The sequence below is a fragment of the Typopeltis vanoorti genome, chromosome 14, assembly GCF_054136105.1.
Source record: "Typopeltis vanoorti isolate ZY-2024b chromosome 14, IOZ_Tvanoo_1.0, whole genome shotgun sequence".
In the NCBI taxonomy this organism is placed as follows: domain Eukaryota; kingdom Metazoa; phylum Arthropoda; class Arachnida; order Uropygi; family Thelyphonidae; genus Typopeltis; species Typopeltis vanoorti.
Window position 1 is genome coordinate 96,348,952 of NC_143562.1, and position 24,794 is coordinate 96,373,745.

The 24,794-nt window shown below is 36.7% G+C and overlaps 1 protein-coding gene across 8 annotated transcripts in view; it reads left to right on the plus strand.

Moving 5' to 3' along the window:
• The window catches only part of LOC150099784 (phospholysine phosphohistidine inorganic pyrophosphate phosphatase-like), a 272,126-nt gene that overhangs the window by 15,862 nt on the left and 231,470 nt on the right, over nucleotides 1-24,794 (plus strand). For all 8 annotated transcript variants that reach the window (XR_016549370.1, XR_016549371.1, XM_090403980.1 and 5 more), the window contains exons 2-3: nucleotides 3,506-3,640; nucleotides 23,759-23,946. Coding sequence is in view for 6 of the 8 variants with exons in the window: in XM_090403978.1 (XP_090260104.1) it covers nucleotides 3,506-3,640; nucleotides 23,759-23,946 (323 nt within the window). In the remaining 2 variants the exon portion in view is untranslated. The remainder of the gene's footprint in view (nucleotides 1-3,505; nucleotides 3,641-23,758; nucleotides 23,947-24,794) is intronic.

Below are 24,794 nucleotides of genomic sequence, written 5' to 3' on the forward strand. Positions count from 1 at the left end.
AAAACAAATGTTTACAAATAGCATTCAGTGTGACATGGTTCATAAGAAATGTACACCTTCACTGAGAAGCCATCCTTGAGATCAAACTTTCATATGCAAAAGGGCTGTGAAATTCTTTGCAAATGCTGCCATCCACCCTAATCCATTAATCCACCAAGCTGTAAACTGCAGCTGCAAAACACACACTCCCCCAAACCATACTGGATAGTTAAGTTTTTTAAACTCACAGTCAGAAACCCAAAAAGGAAAAGCTAAGGACTCAATAATATCCTAAGCCCATTGTGGTCTATTACTTAGACTACAAAAAAAATACTTTTTTTTTTTTTTTTTTTTTAAATTTTAAAAAATAACATTGCCAATAGCCCACAATGGGCAACCCAAGTGCTCAATAACCACTATTAATCCAACATTTTATAAATTATATGTTTAGTTTAATCCTTTATTCAAGTGTAAGCAAACAAAGTTTGTACCTGAAGTACCTTCAGGACTGGGGCAACTCATAGCAAAGGTGGTATAACTTCTCATCACTTACCTTAGTATCCCATAATGCAAAGCACATCTCCTTGTGGACATGTATAATGCTATGCATTATGGAAAGGGTCACTACCCGGACTGGTTTCGACCTTTATTGAGGTCTCTTCAGTGGGAGCCAGACCCAGAGGTGATACCAAGGCCGAAGCAATGCAGAAGTCATATTTTAAAAAATAACTTATTGCAATAGCCCACAATACGCACGGTTAGCCTAGTGACTTTGTGCTTCGCAACCATATGACTGGGGAAGGAGTGTCCTTGGTTTGATTCCCGTCGACGACGTGAGGAGCTGAAGGATCTTCCTCAGCCATAGCCAAGTTAGTCAGTTTTGGGCATGGACAGCAGGGTTTTCTCTGCCAGTTTATCTGGCGTTTTTCATCCCGTAAGCAGACAAACCAGCCCCGTGAATACACAGGGATGCAGCCAGGAATACTTCGAGGCATAGGGGTGACCATTCTATTCTCATATTTCGGTTACGAAATCCAGGCATACTTGGAGGGTTGTGGGCCTGAAAGGCCTGTTAATGCCATTGAGATAGAATAGCCCACAATGGGCAACCCAAGTCCTCAATAACCACTTTGCATTATGGGATACTAAGGCAAGAGATGTGAAGTTTTGTCCGCCTCTGCTACGAGTTGTCCCAGTCCGGAAGATACTTCAGGCGCAAACTTTGTTTGCTTACACTTGGATAAAGGATTAAACTGAATATATAATTTATAGTCTAACCAAGTGGAAAAAAAAAACCTTCCAAAATCCAACATTTTCTTTGCAGAACAATACTTGCATTCAACAGTAAGTGTTCTTTGCATTATGGAATCTGAAGCAAATGATATGAATTCAAGACTAGACTAGTTGTTAAGATACTTTTTAACAAACTTTCTTTGCTTACACTTGGGTATAGGATGGAACAAGAATATAATTTCTTGTCAAGTGTAATTTACTTTGTAACAAGGGAACAATTTCTACAATAATCATATTGCACATTTTTTGTCTTTACCAACTGAGTCACCTGCTCTTTGTACTCTTCATGCAACTGATTATTACCAGTATTCATCTTGTGTTGCTTCCACAGTACTTTCTTCCATATTTCATGTTTAATCCCCTCATTCATCAATTTTATGCCTACCTTATTTAGCCTTTTCACCTTTGGAATACGCTCAAACCAGTGTCCAAGCAACATTGGTCTCCTTTCCATGCTATAGTTCCTATTTGCCTCTTAAGTTTTTCATTGTCTTTGTGGTTCCACATATATCCTTTCCTCATAGAAGTTCTCATATAACTGGCTACAACTCTGATCCTCCCATGGTCACTCTTACCAACTGGAGGAAGATTAGCCCATTTAGAATATAATGACCTCTCACAGTGAATATATTGAGTCCATGGAGGCTCATGAATGAGACAATATTACTATTGCCACATCAACATCTTTTTTTTGTAATTATTAAAATTATCACAATCACATCCACTGATGATATGATCAGTTCTAAAACTCAGTCTTTGTGTGTCCTCTATTATGTATTGCCTAACATAGTTGTTCCAAGAACTCAATAAGTTCATCCTCCTTATTCTCTGATACTATCTCTTTATTGCAATCAATATTACCATAATTAAAATCACCCATAATGATCACCCTTCTCTTGCTCACTAAGTGAATTTGTCTATACATTCTCATCACTTCACATTCCCCAGCCTATACCAACACGTTGGGCTTTCACGTCACACAATATTGCTTCGAAACCACCTGTGTTACTATTTCCCCCTTGGATGATCTGAACATCACATTCAGATATGAGCCCCTCTCCCCCCCTCTCTCTCTTGTCCTTCTTATCCCCATAAAATCATTACACCCTTCCATTTTTATTCCAATCAGAATATCATCCTCATTCAACCATGTTTCACTTATTCCAATTATTTTTGGTCAAGTAAACTCAATCAATGCAACAATTTTATCTTCCTTATTTCTGATGCTCCTTCCACTCATAAATATGCATAACAAGTCCAACCCATGTCATCCCTTATTTTTGACTGCTCCTTCCCTGCTCCTGTGTGCTCACCTTCATAACTCTTTATCCTATATATCTCTCCAGGTTCAATTGGTTCCCAGGCCATCCAGTTCCTATGCTGACCATTCCCATACACATTCATGATTGCTTCCAGAATCCACTCTCCTTACACTGTCTCTCTCTCTGACCACACTGACTCGCCTTGGCTAGTATGCATGTCGCTTCTCACATTCTCATTTCTCACACTACTCTCCTCTCCATTCCCAGATACTTCAGTCTCACCTGATCCATTCTCCTGCTTGTTCACGTCGTCTCTTCCAGAATCCACTCTCCTTACACTGTCTCCTGATATTCATCCTTCCTTCTAGCAACATTTTCTCTTGTTGATTCACACTGAATCCATTCAAATGCACTCCATCTCTTTTATACTGTTCCTTTCACTTCTCAAATGCATTTTTCACATCAACAAACTGCACTCATTTCTACCTACACAGTTCTGCTCACATACCATTCAAGTACTCTTCCTTCCACACTGTTGCCATTCACTTTCTTCAGTAATCTCCTGATATCCATCCTTGCATTCTCTCCATGTCCAACCGAATCATTTCTTCTTACTATGACTACTAACTTCCTCTAATGCTTCTGGTATCCAAAAGCATCTATCACCCTGTTCATCCAATCTCCTGAAAAATATACTTTGTGCACTCTATGTTGTTATAGTACTCAGGAAGTGCATTGACACTGAAGGAATTTGTGGTATAAGATATGTCTTGTATGTAGAATATAATGACCTCTCACAGTGAATATATTGAGTCCATGGAGGCTTATGAATGATACAGTATTACTATTACCACATCAACATCTTTTTTTTTTTTTTTTTTGTAATTATTAAAATTAAGACTATTTGAATTGTATTAAAGATTAATTGTAAAAAATGCAATTGATTCATTTTGTTTTTATCATTTGTGTAGTTGTAGTTTTATTGGAATAGAAATGGCAAGCTGGTTTCAAACACCAATCAAAGCAGTTCTAATTGATATAACGGGAGTGCTATACGAAAGTGGAACATCTTCTGCAATTAAAGGATCTGTTGATGCTATCAAAAGGTTAGAAAAACCAATCACCAAAAATATATAACAGAATGTATATATGTTACACACAATGGGAAACTTTTTTATAATGATATTCTGTGATGGCCAAGGTTTTGGCCATCACAGAATATATATAATATAATACTACAATACTGTAGCCAAACAAACAATTCATGCTAGTTCCCAAAAGAATTTTATAGTCTTATATATCTTGAACATATACACAAAACAACATGATATTTTTAAAGGTACACTCTTTGGGTATTTTTATTCTTAATATCAAAATGAGGCAATCTTGTTCTAATTCCGAGCTGAACTTAAAAGCCATTGTCAATATAATTATAAGAAAATGCACACACACAAAAAAGAACAATTCAATAGAAAGCACATTCAATGTGTACTATCAGCTGCAGGAGAATAGTTCCATCTGTATTAATAGATATTCAAAATAAATTATATAAAAATAATTTAGTTAAATTATTTTTAAATATAAAGAAAAAGATTAATTACAGATTAAGGAACACAGGAATGGTGAGTATTGATCAGTATAACTTCCCAAAATTGAGAGTTTTAATTCCCAAATTCATAACCCAATTGTAAATATGTGAAGCACATATTCACAATTTGGTTGTGAATATGTGCTTCACAGCTTTCTTTGTAAAGTCTTTCCAGACGATGAAAACTTTTGTGTAACATTTTGGTTTTGTTCCACTGAATTATGTGTTTTTTAGATGATGCGTAATTTGATACACTGGATTTGTTGGATTCTTTAAGTGAAATGTATTCCTAATGTTCTTAAAGACAAATTTGTGCAGAATGACCAATTTGTCCATAATAACTGCCGGCCTGGTTGGCTGAGTGGTTAGTGTATCTGCTCTCCAGCCAAAAGGCTGCGGGTTCGAATCCCACTGTAGGCATGGATGTTTGTGATTGTCTTTGAAAATACTAGTGGTGTGATGTGCAGTAGATGACGTTGGTGTAGTTGCGGTTCATTGTAGTTGTTGTAGATAGAGAGCTGTAGAGCAAGTGCCTCCCTTGATGAGTCTTTGGACTCCTTGGAGGTATCATGTAATAATAATAATAATAACAACATAAGCCACAAGAGCAGGGGATTCTGCAAACTCCTAGGATAAGAAGAGGAGGATATTTGTCTTTAGGTGAGATAAGGAAGGTGTTAAGTTGGTGAACTGGACAGAAAACAACTTGTAAGTTAATCTGTTGAAGTAATCTTGTTATTTTTTCTGAAAGTCCTTTAACTTATAGAATATCAGTCATGGCTGATAGAGAGCAAACAGCCATAATTATTGATTATTTTTTTGCTAATTTTTGCATTATAACCGTTAGCAATAAAAGTTGTTTTGATAATAAACAGTTCTTTGTTTAGAAGACAATCTTAGAACATATTTTATGAGCCTCTTCTGTAAAGACCACAAAGAAAGCTGTGAAGCACATATTCACAACCCAAACCTTAACAAAAGTGATTGCCTAAAATTTTCTCAATTTTGGGAAGTTACACTGTTCATTACTCATCATCATCAAATTTCTGGCATGTACCCTCAAGGGGTGTACAGCATATTATGATACTGTTACATGAAAAACTTACATCATCAATAACATCTTATCAACAATTTTCCTCCAAATCAATTTGCTATCTGTCAAGACTCCAACATTATCAGATCTTATATTTCTGTCTTCTAAGGCACTGTATCAATCCATCTATATTCTGGTCTTCCTCTGGATCTTTTTCCTACCAAACTGGTAGAAAACACTTGTTTTTGCTAATCTTTCCTCTTAACAAATTCCTAGATGCTAACAATGTCCAGTTCTTTCCTAATATCCTCATTTTTAATATGATATTGCCATTGATGCCATCTTTTAATGCTTCTAATCTTTCTCAGTACTCTCATATCTGTGATCTTTGATCAAGTGTTTTATTTCTAACCCAGCTCTCAGATCCATAAGTTAAAATTGGTTTGAACACTGTCTTGTATACAGATTTTTAGTGTTTTGACTAATTTCTTTCTTATTCCATATAAATTTATTCAGTGACTTCCTTCCTTACTTGCTTTGTTGATTTTGTTGTCTATTTCCATATTTAACTTACCATCTTCCTAAAAATTGTGCCTAAGTAACTGAAATGTTTTACTTGTTCTATAGGTTCTCCATTCACAATGCAGTTGATATTTTCCGTGCTTCTGCCTATTTTCATTGTCTTTGTTTTGTTATTGCTGATTTTCATACCAAATTTGTTACAACAGTTATTCAATTTAGTCAAGGAATCTTGCAGACTTATACTGGATTTATTTAAAAGTATGAGATCATACTGCATAAAGTAAAGAGCTGAGATTAACATCTCTGATTTTGATATCAGGTTTAATACCACTTTCCTTCATAATGTGATCCATATAGATAATAAATAACAGAAGGGATAATGTACATCCTTGTCCGACACTGGATTTGACATCAAACCATCTTCCTGTACTTCCTTCAATTCTAACTGCTGACTTACAATTCAAATAAAGACAAAGTATTGCTTGTTATAATGCCCCATTGACATCATATAACGGTAGCATTTTGAATAGCTTTTCTCTTGACACCTTGTCATATGCCTTTTACAGGTCTATAAAACTTAAATATAGATCTTTGTTATATTTTCATGATTTCTCAACTGTTTGTCATAAAGTGAAAATTTGATCCTGACCGCCTTTATTTGGCCTGAATCCAGCTTGTTCAACAAGCTCTCCTCTACAATTTTTCTTAGCTGTTTCTTAAGAATTTTGGAAAGTTATATTAACTGATACTCACCATTCATGTGTTCCTTAATTCGTAATTAATTTTTTTGTTTATTTAAAAATAATTTTACTAAATTATGTAATTTATTTTGAATATCTATTAATGCAGATATAACTATTCTCCTGCAGCCAATAGTGTACATAATATAACCTGCTTTCAATTGAATTGTTGTTCTTTTTTTTGCACTTTCCTATAATTGTTTTGATAATGGCTATGAAACTTAGCTGAAAATTTTACAAATCTTCTTCTTCTTCTTCTTCTTCGCAATATTCCCGCTTCCTATGCAGGGTCCACATGTTACTTAGATGCAACTACTTGTTAGTACTACTCTCAACCGACCCGTCGCCTGGTCTGCCGCTGGGGGGATATATTTTTGACTGTAGAGGTGTATGCTCACGGGGCCGGTTTGCCTGTTTGCGGGATGAAAAACGCCAGATAAACTGGCGGAAAAAACCCTACTGACCGCGCCCAAGACCGGCTAACTTGGCTATGCCTGAGGAAGATCCTCAAATTCCTCACGTCTACAACGGGAATCGAACCTAGGACACTCCTTCCCCAGGCATATGGTTGCGAAGCGCAAAGCCACTAGGCTAACCACGCGGTGAAAATTTTACAAATAAAGACATAAATATTAAACATAAATGATTCTGATAATAATATTTTATAATGTGAAGTTAGGTAAGTCCTGAGTGACTGCATTGGTGGAACCAGATGTACTCCTTGTTTTCAGACATCTCCTGATATTGGTTGTCCTGCCTGTTTAGCCTTAATAGGACAGTTTGCAACTGCCAGGGATGTGGAGCAGATAAGAGATGTCAATTTCTTATGTGATTTGTAACTAGTTGTGTGGTCATGCTTTTTTAGGATTTTTGTTAATTTTTCGGATGTACCCCAGATATTTGGAATGGTGGTAGATTTAGAGTAATCTCTGCTATGAAGGGAAAAGGGGGGGTGTTGTAGTTAACTGGTTTTAATAGTTTTTGGGGAATTGTAGCCATTGGTGTTAAGGATATGGTTAGGTTCATTAGTTAGGGCACTGTTATCTGAACTGATTAATTTTGCCCTGTTATATATATGGTGCATAATCAGAGTGTCTAGGAAGGGCGAGACTGTTGTTGTTGTTTTCCTTTTTCAAGGTAAACTGGATCCTGGGTTATTGATTGTTTAAGTGTGTTGTCAAATTGTGGAGTGTATCCAGGCCATGTGGCCAAATGGCTAACACATCATCCACATAGCATAGCCAAACAGTGGATTTATGTGGGGCAGAGTTTAAGGCTTCTTCAAAGGTCTCTATAAAGAAGAGAGAGTTGAGAACCCAAGACTGTCCCCTCTATCTGTTTGTAGAATTTTCCTTGTCAAACGAAATAGCTTGAGTTCATGATGATCTGAATTAGGGCTGAGATATCGGGAGGAAATTTGGCTTGGATGAAGTCTGGGGTATCTTTGAGTGGGACATTGATGAATAAGGAGGAGGAGACATCAAAACTGACCATTATGTCAGTGTGTTGGAGTGAGAGGTTTTCTATACTGGCTGTAAAGTGCACTGAGCATTTTTGTATGTGAAGGTGTGTTTTCCAGTATATTGTGTGAGCACTTTGGCTAAATGTTTGGCCAATTTGTATGTAGGGGAATCAGTGCCATTCACAGTGGGATGTAATTGCTTATGGATTTTTGGTAGTCCATATATTTTGAGGGGGGGGTCTGGAGTTAAAAGATTTTAGTCTGTTAGTCACTTCCACAGGCCAAGAGGTAACCTTAAGAAGCCTATGAAGTGTTCTGGTTTGGGTGCTGGTTGGATTATATTCTATAGGTTGATTCACATGTTGCTTCTATTTATTTCTATAATTATTTATTGTTTGTAAAGTTGGTTTTTATAGTTTTTGTAAAACTTCTATTTCTGTTTTTTTTTTAATCTAGATTAGTGTATCTCCGGTTTCTTTAAAATTTCATTTCTGCAGATGCTATTCTTCAATGGTCTATTTTACATTATTCATATTTCACTTCCATATAGTATAACAGGTTTAGCTAAAACATTGAATATTCTTAATCTTGTATATCTGTGTACTAAAGCGGAAAGAAAGACAAAAGCAGTGTATGAAAGGAAATTGGCAGTGCAGGCCAAAGATAATCCCAAAGCATTCTTTGGTATGTTTTTATGTTGTGCCCATACACGAGAGGTTGGTTGATCAACCTATAGTACATTAGTACTGTATATGAGTAGTGGGTTGGGAAAGGAGAAACTTGTTTACATTTGATTTAAAAGCTTGTATATTGTATTTTTAGAAAATACATCAGGAAGAAGATTGTCCCACAGTACAGCAGTAGCAGGGGGTGAAGGAGGAGGAAAAGAAACTTGTTCTGTGGTTCTGTGGGTTTCAAGGTGTACTGTGAAAGGATGTTTGGTGGCAGCTGTACATGTTCCAACTGGCTTATTACTGAGTGTGGGAATTATTGATGCTATTTCAGATGAACGTTTGCCATGGAAACATTTATAGAATACACAAATTACAGAGACGAAACATCTGTGTGAAAGTGAGGGGGAGTGAGTTGGAAGAGATGGGTCATTTATCAATCTAATTGCTCTCCTCTGTATTGAGCCAAGCATTTTGAGGGAGCTTTTAGGAATCCCACTCCAAATGTGAGATGCAGTATTCAATAGCAGGGCAGATTTGTGATTTGTATAAGATTAACAGTTGTTTCAACTGTTTAGAGGTGAAGTAATGGCTTGAGCAAAAGAGAAATCCTAGTTTTTTAGAAGCTGAGGATGAAATGGTTGTGATGTATTTATGCCAGGAGAGGCCTGATGTCGAGGTAATTCCAAGAAGAGCATTCTCATCTTGGAAATTTGAGTGTAATCAAAATAATACTGGGGGAAAATGGTTCTTTTTTGTGAGAAATAAAACAGAACTGGGTTTTACTAGCATTGAAGTTGACAAGGTTATCTGAGTCCCATTAGAGGATGGCTTGGAGATCAGAATTGAGGGCAGTGGTGGTTGATGTTCTGTAGGTTGAAGTGAGTTGTGTAGAGTAGGATGTTGCAAATAAAAGGAGGAATGTTTATGACAGCATGATTTTAATGAATGCAGATGGTAGGGAGATAACTGAATCAGGCAAAATAGTGGGATTACTAAGCGAACACTTTCAAGAGTATATCATCCAGGTGGAGACATTGCAGTAACAAGAGAGGCAAAAGCTTATGTGGAAACTCAGGTAAATGAATTGGAGGTGCAAAGCATATTACAGAACCTTGATGTGAATATAGATCTGGGATTAGATGGTATACCAGCTCGAGTTTTATGAGAAGGTGCTAGGGTATTGGCAGTGCATTTGACCATGTTATTTAATTAAATCTCAGCTCTGAGCTAGTCCCAAGGGGATGGAAAGAAGGAAAAATAGGTCCATTGCATAAAGGAGGCTCCAAGACTGATATAGCAAATTACTGACTGATTAGTATATCAGAGTTGTAGTCAAGGTGCTGGAAAAGTTAGTCAAGAGCAAAACACAGGAATGGATAGAGAGCAATGGGATACTATATGGGGGCAACACGGTTTAGTGAAGAATAGTAACTTGCTCACATTTTATAATACAGTGACAGCTGAGTTGGATAAAGGTAATGGGTTTACATTGATACTGCTAGATTTTGCAAATGCTTTGAACAGGATGTCTCATGGAATTTTAATCAGTAAATTGCAGCATTTGGGGATGGATATAAAGTTGGTGAAATGGATAAGAGGATGGTTAATGAAGAGATATCAGAGAGTAGTTAATTCAGGAGTAGAGTCCAGTAGAAGGCCTTTGACTAGTGGTGTGCCACAGAGCTCTGTTCTTGGGCTGCTACTGTTTAATTTGTTCATTAACAATATAGAAAAGGACCTATGAGGAACTATTCAGTTGTTTGCTGATGATGCAAAATTGGATAGAGCAACAGTTAATACAGATGATGTTAAAATTTTGCAGGATGATTTGGATACACTGGCGTTGTCTCGAAAATGGAGAATGGATGTCAGTTTAATCTAGTAAAGTGTAAGGTTATTCATTTTGGGGTGAAAAGATTACTAGCTTTGGGATGAAAAGATTACTGTGTACCACATTAATGCAACTATACTTAAGGAAATTGATGAAGCCAGGGATTTTTGGATGTTAGTAGATAGAGAGTTAAAATTTAGAGGGCATATTGCAAAAGTAGCTAAAGCAGCTTATTGGATTACTTGGTTACTGAAGAATAGCTGGACGAGCAGAGACAAGCAGGTATTATACCTCTTTATAGAGCCTAAGATCTGTTCTTGATCACAGCATGCAGATCTGGTCACCTGAGTTTCTTGGGAATGAGGAAAAGGTGGAGAAGATACAGAAACGAGTGACCAAGATGCTATCAGGTCTATGGAATGAGCATTATGTGGACAAGTTAAAGATTTGTGGCTTACAGAAATTAGTTGACAAGCAGATAAGGGGTGATATGATTTAGATATACGAATTACTAAAGGGTGTTTACCAGATTAATACAGAGGAAATTTTTCAGAACAGGCCTGGGAGAACTGGGACTATCCTTGGAAAGTGAGCAAGATTGTAGTTAGTAGGAGTATCAGGAGTAGATTTTTTGCTTGGAGAGTGGTGAATATCATATATGAAAAGGCATACAAATGAGCGGGTGTTAGAAAAGATCAGTAGAACTTTGAGGCTCCTTAAGGGATATTGACAGAAGAAAGTTTAAATATTTTGGACACATTGAAAGGATGGATGGAGGACTTCTCAGAACAGTAATAGAAGGTAAAGTTTCTGGAAATGAGATGGATAGATGGTGTGGAGAGTGACTGATCTTCAGAGAGTTGAAGCATCCAGAAAAGCATACAACAGGACTACATGGCGAGGCCTGGTGTGGCACATCACCAAGCATCGGAGTGACCATACGGCATCTGTGGATGCCCAGTGATTATATGGAGTTGTGAATTAGTGGACTAGGTTGCCAACGTCTTATGTGGATGCCATGACTGTGAATGAGTTCAAAGCAAAGTATGACAGATACTGTGCAAATATTGGATAATGCTTGGCATTATGATGTTTATGCCCCCTTGATGAGTCTAAGGATTCCATGGAGTAGCTCATAATAATAATACAGTACTAATAAATTTGGTTTAAAGAATCATTAATCATGCCAATATTTTGGATCTTACAGACAAGATAATTAAATTATTAACTTGTTCATTTGGTTTATTTTTTATATAAAACTATTTCACTTTTATTGGCTCCTTTACTTTAAATGCTATAACTTTTCTTTTAGCAGAAGATATTGTTGTGCCATGTTTGGTAACATCTTGTTCATTTGTATAAAGCAAACTGTAGCTTGTCTGTTGTCTGTTAGCAATTAAGGTTTGATCATCTCCATATAATATAATAATGTATTTAATTGATGATTTAGTTCTAACTATATTTCTGCATTATTTACACACTGCCAATCTTTTAATAACTCATTAATATATATATATAGAAAAGAACTGGAGACAAACTACATCTCTACTTACCATTCTATTCATTTTTATCTGTTCTGTAGATGAATCACTGGTTTTTACTATATGGTATTATTTACCTATACAGTATATATTATTATTATCATCATCATCATCCCAAGGAGTCAAAGACTTATTGTGGGAGGTCCCTCTGTCATATACACAGCTCATCATACCATGCTTTAAATATATGCAAATCCTTTGCAGACACTCTCAGGCAGTGCATTCCAATCATTCACAATTCACCATGCAAAAACATGTTTCTCACTTCATTGCCCACACTTCCCTTATACAACTTCCAGGGATGACTGCTTGTTTTTTCCCATCATTTTAAGAAAAAAAAACTTCTTCAACATTAATTAATCCTATAACAATCACTTACCAAATTGTACCTCTCTATCATATCACCACTCTTCCTCTATCCACTACACCCTGTAAATTATATCCCAACCTTTCTTCATACTTAACATTCCAGACACCAGAAACTACCTTAGTCAATTACTTCTGGATCCTTTTCGATATCTCTTCATCCTTTTGAAAATCAGATGGCCAAATCACAAGTAGTCCATATTTGCCCTAATCAAGACCTTATATAATGGAACCAGAATCTCCTTACTTCTACAAGTCATTGTCCTCTGCATCATTGTCAGAATTCATTGTATTTTTCTCACAACTATGGCAATGTCTCATTTAAATATTATTATTATTATTATTATATGGGCACCTCCATGGAATCCGAAGACTCATCGCAAGAGACCTAATCTATCATATCTCTCCTTTAACCCAGTAACAGATAAAGTACTCACAACTGACTCTGGCAATCCATTCTACTCATTCACCACTCTTCAAGCAAAAAATCTAGTCCTCACACCCCTACTAACTACACCTTTATTCAACTTCCAGGGATGACTCCTTGTTCTGGTCCCTCTAGCCAAGTGCTGAAACGTTTCCCCTGCATCTATCCTATAAAATTCTTTAAGCAACTTAAATGTTTCTATCATATTCCCTCTTTTCTTCTATCAACCAACTTCTGCAATCCACACACCATCAATCTATCTTCATAGGGAACATTCCACAGGCCACTCACCATCTTAGTAACTTGCCTCTGAATCCTCTCCATCGCTTCTTCATTCCCAAGAAACCCAGAATCCAGGAGACCAGACTTGAGCACAGTAATCCAGATGTGAGTGTATCAAGGCCTTATAAAGAGAAATGACAACTTCCTTATCTCTAGGTGTTAATGTGTTCTTCATTAGCCAAGTAATCTTATGGGCTGGCAATATGTCCTCTAAACTTTAACTCTCTATCTACCACCACCCCTAAATCTCTTGTTTCATTTATTTCCTGGAGTTCAGTGCTATCAATATGATACACAGCTTTTAATCTATTTATCCCAACATACAAATATTTTTGTATGTCTCACAATCATTTCCTACTCTGCTATTTAGATCCCCAACAAGGACCAACTTTTCCTTTTTCATTGTGTCAGTTGCTTTTTCTAAAGCATCAAAAAATTCCTCCACTTCTACCTTAGTAGAACCTTCTGTGGGACCATAGGCACAAATAAGTCTCATTGTCCAGTTCCCCATTCTCATATTTGCCCACATTACTCTACTTGAAACTGCCTGCCATTCAAGAAGATTAGCCTTGTATTTTGTGTTGAATACTATGGCTACTCCTTCTTTTCCTTGATTGTCATTGCCTGAATATAACATTTTGTATTTATTGCTCAGAAAGATCTCACCAGTTTTTGTCTTTTTTTTTGTTTCAGTCACCCCTATTATGTCGATCTGGTACTTATCTAATTCCTCAGCTAGCTCCATTTCTTTGCCATTCAGGCTTCTTATGTTGATAGTAGATCTTTAACTCTGGTGATGTTGAGTTGGGTGTGTTTTCAGATTTGTTCCAGTAGCTGACTTTTTGCTGTTCGCCCTGGTTCTCTGGCTAAAACAGCGGGGGCCTTGTTTAACTGGGCAACGCCCCAGCCGGCATGAAATTTTGTCATGTTGTACCATCATTTTGTATGTATATTGGTTTAAGCCAGTAAGAATACAATTTGGTCAGCTAAATCCCAAATTGCCAGCCCATCCTCGTTTGTTGAATATCCAGGTAGATACCAAACAGGGTGCACCACAAGAAGGTGAGGATTGGTCATTAGGTCAGAAGCCCTGGTTGGTTCTCTGCATTCCTTTAAAGGCTATATGAAGGTCTCCTCTCAGTTATAAAGCTTTGATCCTTAAGCACCCCGTCTTATTAGCAGTGCTAATCAATTCTACATATACCTCTTGCTTACTCACAATCAGTCTGTCCTCTCCTCATCTACTGCTCTCTAACTCTCCATGATGTCGCATTTACAAGGATGAAAGACCTTTATGAATTTCTCATTAAATATCTTGATTATATCATCTACAGCATTTTTCCTTATACCATTTTCTCCAATCATTGTTATCCTGTTAGAATCATTATTTTTTCTTGCTGGCTGCATGTTGAAAGACCCCCCCCCTCCCCATTTTTTTTTTTTTTTTTTTTTGCTTCATTAGTTAACTGCTAAAGAAGTTAGCTAATGAAGAAGAAGAAGTCCAAAAACTGCTCATAATACACTTTTGCTACCCATACCAACTGAGTCACTCTGCTTGATTTCTTTGTAATCCTTGTAATCCTCATGGAATTGTTTATTACCACTCATCTTATGTTGCCTCCATAATGCCTTTTTTCTCTATATTACATGCTTAATCCCTTCATTCATCCATATCACATCAACCTTATTTAACCTTTTGCTTCTACTTGATATTTCTTAGCACCCAATCTGTATTGATCTCCTTGACAACCAACTCCTCATTCCATGGTACAACTGCAAGCTGTCTCATAATCACCATCCTTGTAGTTCCACAACAGGAAAGGATATACAACCCTTGTATATCCTTTCCTCACAGAAGTCCTCAGATGTCTGGAAACAACCCAGATAATCACTTCATGGTCACTCTCAAGGGGTGCTTAAGGGTCAAAGCTGTATAACTGAGAGGAGACCTCCACATAGCCTTTAAAGGAATGCGGAGAACCGACCAGGGCTTCTGACCTAATGTCCAATCCTCACCTTCTCGTGGTGCACCCTGTTGGGTATCTACTTTGATACTGAACGAACGAGGATGGGCTGGCAATTTGGGATTTAGCCGACCAAATTGTATTCTTATTGGTTAAACCAAAATAAAAAATGATGGTACAACATGACAAAATTTCATGCCGGCTGGGGCGTCGCCCGGTTAAACAAGGCCCCCGTTGTTTTCGCCAGGGAACCAGGGCGAACAGCGAAAAGTCAGCTACTGGAACAAATCTGAAAACAAACCCCAACTCAACATCACCAGAGTTAAAGATCGGTACTATCAACGTAAGAAGCCTGAATGGCAAAGAAATGGAGCTAGCTGAGGAATTAGATAAGTACCAGATCGACATAATAGGGGTGACTGAAACAAAAAAGACCAAAACTGGTGAGATCTTTCTGAGCAATAAATACAAAATGTTATATTCAGGCAATGACAACCAAGGAAAAGAAGGAGTAGCCATAGTATTCAACACAAAATACGAGGCTAATCTTCTTGAATGGCAGTCAGTCTCAAGTAGAGTAATGTGGGCAAATATGAGAATGGGGAACTGGACAATGAGACTTATTTGTGCCTATGGTTCCACAGAAGGTTCTACTAAGGTAGAAGTGCAGGAATTTTTTGAGGCTTTAGAAAAAAGCAACTGACACAACGAAAAAGGAAAAGTTGGTCCTTGTTGGGGATCTAAATAGTAGAGTAGGAAATGATTGTGAGTCATACAAAAATATTTTGGGAAAATTTGGAGAAAAGAGCAAAGCTAATAATAATGGCAAATATCTGTTGGATTTCTGCTCAGGACATGGACTGGTTATTACTAACACCATGTTCCAACATAAAAATGTGCACAAATTCACATGAGAGAAGAGGCTAGGAATAAGAAAAGTCTCATTGACTATGTTATTGTTGATAGTGATGTTTTCTCCCTGGTGCAGGACACCAGAGTGTACAGAGGATTTGAAATTGGAAGTGATCACTATTTAGTCTTGAGCAGGATAAAATTGAATTTCATATTGAAAAGAATAACATGTAAGAAAGTTTTAAAGCGAATAAAAGTTGAGCAGCTCTCAGATGTGAACTGTAGACTAAAATACAGAAATATTATTGAAAAGAAAATGACAGAGTTTGAGAACAGGAATCAAACCTTGGAGATTCAGTGGCAAACTCTGAAGGAAACATTGATTGATTCTGCCAGAGAGGCATGTGGTGAGGTTGTGTGCAAGGATAAAAAAATCAGAACTCCCTGGTGGACACAGGAAGTTAAAGAGGCAGTGAAGGAAAAGAAGAAAGCATATCAAAAGTTCCTGGCAAATAAGTCATCTTTTACTCTTACAGAATACAGAGACAAATGTAAGAAAGCTAAACAGTGTGTAAAACTAGCTAAACAAAAGTCATGGGAGGACTTTGGCAAGAATATAGAAAATAAATATCAAGAAGGTGGCAAAATATTCTGGAGGTTGTTGAAGAAGCTTAGGAATGGAGGAAAGAGTGCTGTAAAAGGAATTAGAGATGATAAAGGTGACATGAAAACAGGAGAAAAAGATATCCTTGAAGTATGGAGTAATTACTTTGAAAAACTGCTAAATGAAACAAGCAGTGATGACAGCACAGTGATAAAAAACACTGACCAGGCATGCAGTCAGGAATACATATCCATACTTGAAGTAGAAAAAGCCATCAAAGGCTTGAAATGTGGAAAGGCAGCAGGAGTAGATGATATTCGACCAGAAATGCTGAAGTATGGTGGTATAAGAGTCTTACAGTGGCTGCACTGCATAGTTCAGAAAGCCTGTACAGAGGGACGAATTCCCGATGATTGGAGTAGAGCTCTCATAGTACCCATATATAAAAAGGGAAATAAAACTGAATGTGAGAATTACAGAGGTATTTCCCTACTGAGTGTTCCTGGCAAGATCTATGCAAGTATACTTGAGAAACGGTTGAGAAGAATTGTGGAAGAAAAGCTTGGTGAAGAACAAACTGGATTCAGGCCAAATAGAGGCTGTCAGGATCAGATCTTCACTTTACGACAAATAGTCGAGAAAGCATGGGAATATAACAAAGATCTGTATTTAAGTTTTGTCAATTTGGAAAAGGCATATGACAAGGTGCCAAGAGAGAAGCTATTCAATACGCTGCAGTTATATGGTGTCAATGGGGCATTATATCAAGCAATACTTAGTCTTTATTTGAGTTGTGAGTCAGCAGTTAGAATTGAAGGAAGTACAGGAAGATGGTTTAATGTTAAATCTGGTGTGAGACAAGGATGTACATTATCCCCTCTGTTATTCATTATCTATATGGATCACATTATGAAGGAATGTGGTATTAAACCTGATATCAGAATTGGAAATATTAATGTCAGCTCTTTGCTTTATGCGGATGATGTTATACTTCTAAATAAATCCGCTACAAGTCTGCAAGATTCTCTGACTAAATTGAATAGCTGTTGTAATAGATATGGTATGAAGGTCAGCAATAAAAAGACAAAGACAATGAAAATAGGCAGAATCATTGAAAATGTCAACTGTTTTGAATGGAGAACCTGTGGAACAAGTAAAACATTTCAGCTACTTAGGCACAATTTTTACTGAAGATGGTAAACTAAATATAGAAATAGACAACAGAATCAGCAAAGCTGGTATGGTGGGAAGTCAATTGAATAAATTCATATGGAATAAGAAAGAAATTAGTCGGAACACTAAATTAGCTGTATACAAGACTGTGTTCAAACCAATTTTAACTTATGGATCTGAGAGCTGGGTCAGAAGTAAAACACTTGACCAAAGACTAGAGACCGCAGATATGAGAGTCCTGAGAAAGATTAGAGGCTTGAACAGATGGCATCAATGGCAATATCATATTAAAAATGAGGATATTAGGAAAGAACTTGACATTGTCAGCATCCAGGAATGCGTTAGCAGAGCTAATCTCAGATGGTATGGTCACTTAAATAGAATGGGAGAGGAAAGATTAGCAAAACAAGTGTTCTCTGCCAGGTTGGCAGGAAAACGGCCCAGAGGAATACCAAGATATAGGTGGATTGATACGGTACAAAGTGCCTTAGACGATAGAAATATAAGATCTGATAATGTTGGAGTCTTGACAAGTAACAGACTGATTTGGAGGAAAATTGTAGATAGGAAGTTAGTAATGATGTAATTTTTTCATGTAGTACTGTCATATCCTGTACACCCCTTGAGGGTACATGGCAGGAATTTGATGATGATGATGATGATGATGATGAACCCTTGTATACCCTTTCCTCACAGAAGTCCTCAGATGTCTGGAAACAACCCAGATAATCACTTCATGGTCACTCTCAACAACTTGAAGGTGATTTGACACCTGATTTATAATGGCATTCTCTGATGAAATAATCAAATCCAAGACTATCAATTCTCGTGTGCTCTCTGTTACATTGTGTCTGAGGTATTGGGTTCTCAAAAACTCGAGAAATTAATTTTCTTTATTTCTGTTTGCTAGCTTGTCATCCCAATGTGTATTCCCATAATTAAAATCATCCATAATGATCAGCCTTTAAATATAATATTAATGGCGGAAAAACTCACGTAAAGAGATTATTTAATAGTATAATTTTTGCCTCTATTCAGCTAGAAGAACACCAATCTTATATTAAATACCTTGAACCTGAACAGTCTGGACTTGCAGAACATGCCATTACCACTAGACATAGAGTTCATTGGAAAAAGACAGGAGTCCTTCACAAAAGTCGGTTCCTCATGGAATGGCTTTATAAAGAAACATGCGAAACTTTACTTCACTCTCCTAACTTAAACAGATCCGATGGTTTACATCTAGCCCCTTTATGGGAGATAAAGGGGATAGACGTAAACTTATAAATCAGCTTATAAACTTATAAATCAGCTAATCTTTCTTAACTTTTTATTGTGTATATATATATATATATATTTTTTTTTTTATTTATTTATTTATTTATTTATTTTTTTTTTTGTTAGGAAATTCTATGACCTTTTTAGTTATCTTATACTAGCTACTTAGGTGGTGCTTTTTGGAATTGACAGTTATTGTTTAATTTGTACTGATGATGCCTGTAACACACAGGTGAAAATTATACTATTAAATAATCTCTTTACGTGAGTTTTTCCGTCATTAATATTATATGTATATGTCTGCTCACGGTATTCCTTTATTAAAACTTAATGATCAGCCTTTTCCTATTTGGCTAATTTGCTTATACATTTCATGGTCACTACTCTCCACATTACCAGGGTTTATAACAACATCTGAGTAAGTATGCTGGTGTCCAAAACCTAAGGAGAAACACTATTCTGAAGATTAAAACTATGAATTCAGATGAATCAGCTTGTGGCAATTTGTATAACTAATGATTTTGAGTAGAAAGAGGGCACACATTCTTATTTTCGAATCACACACAAAGGGATAACGTGGTAACACTTAACAGGATAAAAGGCTGGGATGCAATAAGGAGATGCACTGCTACTCGAAATTCCCCTCCAGAAAACAAACAAGGCCTTATAAATTATATATTTAGTTTAATCCTTTATCCAAGTGTAAGCAAACAAAGTGTGCCCTGAAGTATCTTCAGGACTGGGGCAGCTCGTGGCAAAGGTGGACTAAGTTCTCATCACTTTCCTTAGTATCCCATAATGCTAAGCACATCTCCTTGTGGACATGTATGATGCTATGCATTATGGGAAGGGTCATTACCCAGACTGGTGACCTTTATTGAGGTCTCTTCAGTGGGAACCAGACCCAGAAGTGATACCAAGGTTGAAGCAATGCAGAACTCATATTTCCATATGCCAGTTGCCAAAAGGTGTCACACCTTATTATTAAATTACTCTGGATCTGGATCAGAGAAAGATGTTGGAAGTTTTTTCCCACTTGGTTAGACTGTAAATTATATATTTAGTTTAATCCTTTATCCAAGTGTAAGCAAACAAAGTTTGCGCCTGAAGAAGAACGAGTTGCCCCAATCCTGAAGTATCTTCAGGACTGGGGCAACTCGTAGCAAAGGTGGACTAAGTTCTCATCACAAAAAAAAAAAAAAAAAAAAGAAAAAGAAAAAAAAAAGCCTTATGTTTGCTCTGAAGGAGGAGTGGACCAGTTTGCCTCAAGAACTCTTGAATCACTTGGTGCTAAGCATGGTACGACATAGTGAGATCTGCATCACAGTTCTGAGTAGACATTCCATACTGAAATGTCTCTCCACATAGTTTTCTGTAAGCACTGTACATTAATTCCTTAACTACATCCTTAGGAAATTTGTAACTTTTGCCAAAACTGTAATGCAATTTAATTTGTGCGAAATTTATGTCCACATTTGGCTGTAGTCATGAAAATTTTTTCATATATAAGTAAAATGTAGTTCATCCTTAACTTTTGGATACCAGTGTGGTTAGAGAAACTTGGAGACTTGCAGTGAATTTGTTTAGGAGTATGGCACTTCTGCATAAAGCAGAGAGCTAACTTTTATATCTTCAATTCTAGTATTAGGTGGTTTAATGCCCCTTTCTTTCATAATGCAATACATAATATTGTGGCAATGATGTTGAAGGACCTTATTGTGCACAAATAAAGAGATTCTGATTCCAATTTATAGGCCCTTGGTCATGCCTTGTACAGATTATTGTGCACAGATTTGACCCATGGTTTTCATGGTGATGAGGATATATTAGGAAGCATCCAGAGAAGACTGACTAATGCAGTAACTGGTCTTTGAAATGTTGGAATCTAAACATATATTGAGGGGATGCAATTTGCAAAAACTTAAAGAGCTGTTGCTGTGTTAATGTGGAAGATTGGGATGAGAAGAGTAGAACAAGGAGCCATCCCTGGAAACTATAGAGTGTGAGCAAGAGGCATAAGGAGCAGCTTTTTTGGATGTAGAGTGCTTGATGCATTGTTTGACAGTGTAGTGAATGTGAACATAATGAATGAGTTTAAAACACAGTTTGGTAAGTATTGTGTGTAACAGTTTGTACCTTCTGAGGTGAGGCTTTTGACTCCCTGGATATCTGGCATTAATAATAATTCACTTTTATTTCTCTTTTATAGATGGATGTTATGAGAATACTGCTACAGTCATCTAGAATTCTGTCGTCTAACTAACTAACAACTTTTATATCCCACATATTTGAGTATTTCTAGTTAAATGAAATTAACTTCACATTTGAAGTTTCTCGTGTTTTCTTTCTCATGTATTGATATATACTCTTGATCATTTTTCTTGAATGTTTTCTTTTACCATGCTCCCACTGCTTGTCTTGTGTATTTTCAAAGTAAAAATTATTAAATCAATATTCTCTCTCCGATATCAGTAATGTAGAAATTAAACCACAGTGATTCATAATCACTTACCTTCTCTTTGATATTGCTCCTCTATCGAAGACCCTCAATCCTCGTGTGCCCTTGGTTACACTCTGCCTGAGGTAGTTGTCCCTTGAAAATGCAAGAAACATATGTTCTTTACTTCCAGTTGCTATCTCATCATCCCAATCTATATTGCCATAATTAAAATCACCCATAATGATCACTCTTTTCCCATTTGCTTATACCCTTCCTGGTCACTATTCTCCACATTACCAGGTCTGTATCAAATTCCAAAAATGTATTTCATTCTGTTCACCTCTATCTCACACCATACTGCTTCTAAACCACCACCACCACCACTATTTTCCCCCTTGAATCTGTACCTTGTTTACATAACTGGTTTCTATCATCAATTGCACTCCACCTCCATTTTTACCTTTTCTATCTTCTCAAAATACATCATACCCTTCCATATCTATTCCTATGAGTATGTCATCCTCATCCAGCCATGTTTCACTTATTCCAATAATTTTTGGATGAACAAACTCAATCATTGCTGCAAAAATTTCATTTCCCTTGTTTCTGATACTTCTAGTATTCGTGTGCAAACATAACAGTGCATTCCTAGATCTGTAACAAGTTTCTAACAAGTTTCACTGATACCACTTATTAGATGTGATTTCTCCATACTTTCCTCGAGCCATTTCTTTTTCTCCTTACTCATCCCAGAATCTTCTTCAAATTCAACTATTTTTCCCTAGATCTCAGGACATCCCCCTTCCTTTTTTGTCTACACACACATACACATCCTCTTGGAGCATCAGCCTTTCTCACACTGTGTTTCTCTGTTTGTCTTGTGCACTTGTTCTCTCATTCACTACACTCATGCTACCCACTTCTTCATTCATGAGCACCACTTCAGTCTCTCCTTCCTCACTCTCCTGCTCTTTCACATTGCTTCTTACTTGCTCAGATTCATTCTTTGCATTCATTGCTCTCTTCCAGCAGCAGCAGTCTCTACAAATGGCTCACATCAGAACCATTCAAATGCAGTTCAATTCTTCCTTCAAACTCATTCCACACATTAACATACTGTACTCCTTTCTCTTCACACATTTATAATTCTTGCTCTTTGCCCCATCTCATCATTGTCATACCTTGGCAACACACTGACTACCTTTCCTATCACACTAGTATAGTTTATCTCGACAACCTCCTGATATCCAATCTTACATTCTCCTTGTTCCCAGTCGATAAATATGTTGTAGAGCATGGAGCACTAACAGTGCTAAATGGGATCGTTATAAAATTGTATTTTATTGGACATGTGAAAACAAAAATACAGTAGAACAATAATAAACTTTTGTTGGGCAGTTTTTTCTCAGTCATCTATTATATTGTATTATAGATGTGGAACCATACTGTGCATCTTCCTTGCTTACCTCATGATCCATTGGATATATTTATGATGCTATGTTGGTAGTTACAGAATCTGTCGTCTCTTGTCTGCATTTGCTAAACAATGTACACAGCATCCACCATGTATATGTATTCTACACAAATCACCAGGAATTACTGAGCATGAGTACCATAGCAAAACAGCACTAAATGGGGTGGCACTAAGCATGGTATTACTGTATATTGGAATGATGAGAGACTATTTGCATTATCAGTGCTAGAGTTAGAAGAAAAGGCGAATAGAAGATTGCTTCCTGTATTGGTAGCTTTGGTAGGGACAGTTGAACACCATTGATGTGTTTGTTCTAAATATTTGCTACTGTTTTCTGAGCTCTTGAACTATGTGTTGGGTTTTGTTGTTAATTTTTTTAAATTTTATTTTTAGTTTTTAACTAGTTCAGAGTCTCAGGTTAATTAATTAGTACATTGATAAAAATGTAAAGTATTTTGTAAATTAATTCAACTACGTATATGACACAGATCAAATCTGCATTCATTATAATTTATAACCACTTGGTGTTGGGATCAGTGAAAAGAATGTACCTGTGCAGTTATTTCCATTGTAATGATCATCCTCCTTGATATCCATAAAATAACAGCATTTATGCAAATAAGATTCCACAGAAGAAGAAATCACTTTCAATTTGATATCTAAATTGCCTGTAGACAGGATTTTCATTATACTTCAGATGAGTGTTTAAAGAGCTATTATATTATTGTGGTAGGTTTGTAAAAAATTTGTATATGATCATTAGTGATAGATAGCAGATGTCTTGACATTTCTGTCCTACAATATCCATGTAAATAAGTGGCATTTTCATCATTTTCTTCACCATTTCATATGAATTTAAGTTAATTTACTATGAGAATAAATTGTTAGATTAGTATTAATGGATAAAACTTGACAAAGACTGGATTTTCACTTCATTTTTTTTTTTTTTTTTTTTTTTTTCTTTCCCATTTAGGTTGCAGTTGGCACAGCTGCCATTTAGATTTCTCACAAATGAAACTCAAAGTACAAGAGCTATGCTCTTGGAAAAGCTTCAGAGATTTGGCTTTCAGCTATGTGAAGATGATATCTTTTCCCCAGCTCCAGTAGTGAAAGAAATTCTGAAAGCAAGAAACTTAAACCCATATTTACTTATTCATCCAGGTGTGTCTTTTTTTTTACTATTAGTTGATAAATAAATCTCTAGTAATAATTTAAATTTGTGTCAGAATTAGTCATAATAACAGTGGCTGAAATGAACAGAATAAGATATCTAGTATTATTAGATGGGTGCTTAAGGGTCGAGGGGTGCTTAAGGGTCAAAGCTGTATAACTGAGAGGAGACCTCCACATAGCCTTTAAAGGAATGCAGAGAACCGACCAGGGCTTCTGACCTAATGTCCAATCCTCACCTTCTCGTGGTGCATCCAATTGGGTATCTAATTTGATACTGAATAAACGAGGATGGGCCGGCAATTTGGGATTTAGCCGACCAAATTGTATTCTTATTGTAAAAAATGATGGTACAACATGACAAAATTTCATGCCGGCTGGGACGTCGCCCGGTTTTACAAGGCCCCGTTGTTTTTGGCAGAGAACTAGGGCGAACAGCGAAAGGTCAGCTACTGGAACAAATCTGAAAACACACCCCAACACATCACCAGAGTTAAAGATTGGTACTATCAATATAAGAAGCCTGAATGACAAAGAAATGGAGCTAGCTTAAGAATTAGATAAGTACCAGATCAACATAATAGGGGTGACTGAAACAAAAAAGACAAAAACTGGTGAGATCTTTCTGAGCAATAAATACAAAATGTTATATTCAGGCAATGACAATCAAGGAAAAGGAGTAGCCATAGTATTCAACACAAAATACGAGGCTAATCTTCTTGAATGGCAGGCAGTCTCAAGTAAAGTGATGTGGGCAAATATGAGAATGGGGAACTGGACAATGAGACTTATTTGTGCCTATGGTCCCACAGAAGGTTCTACTAAGGTAGAAGTGGAGG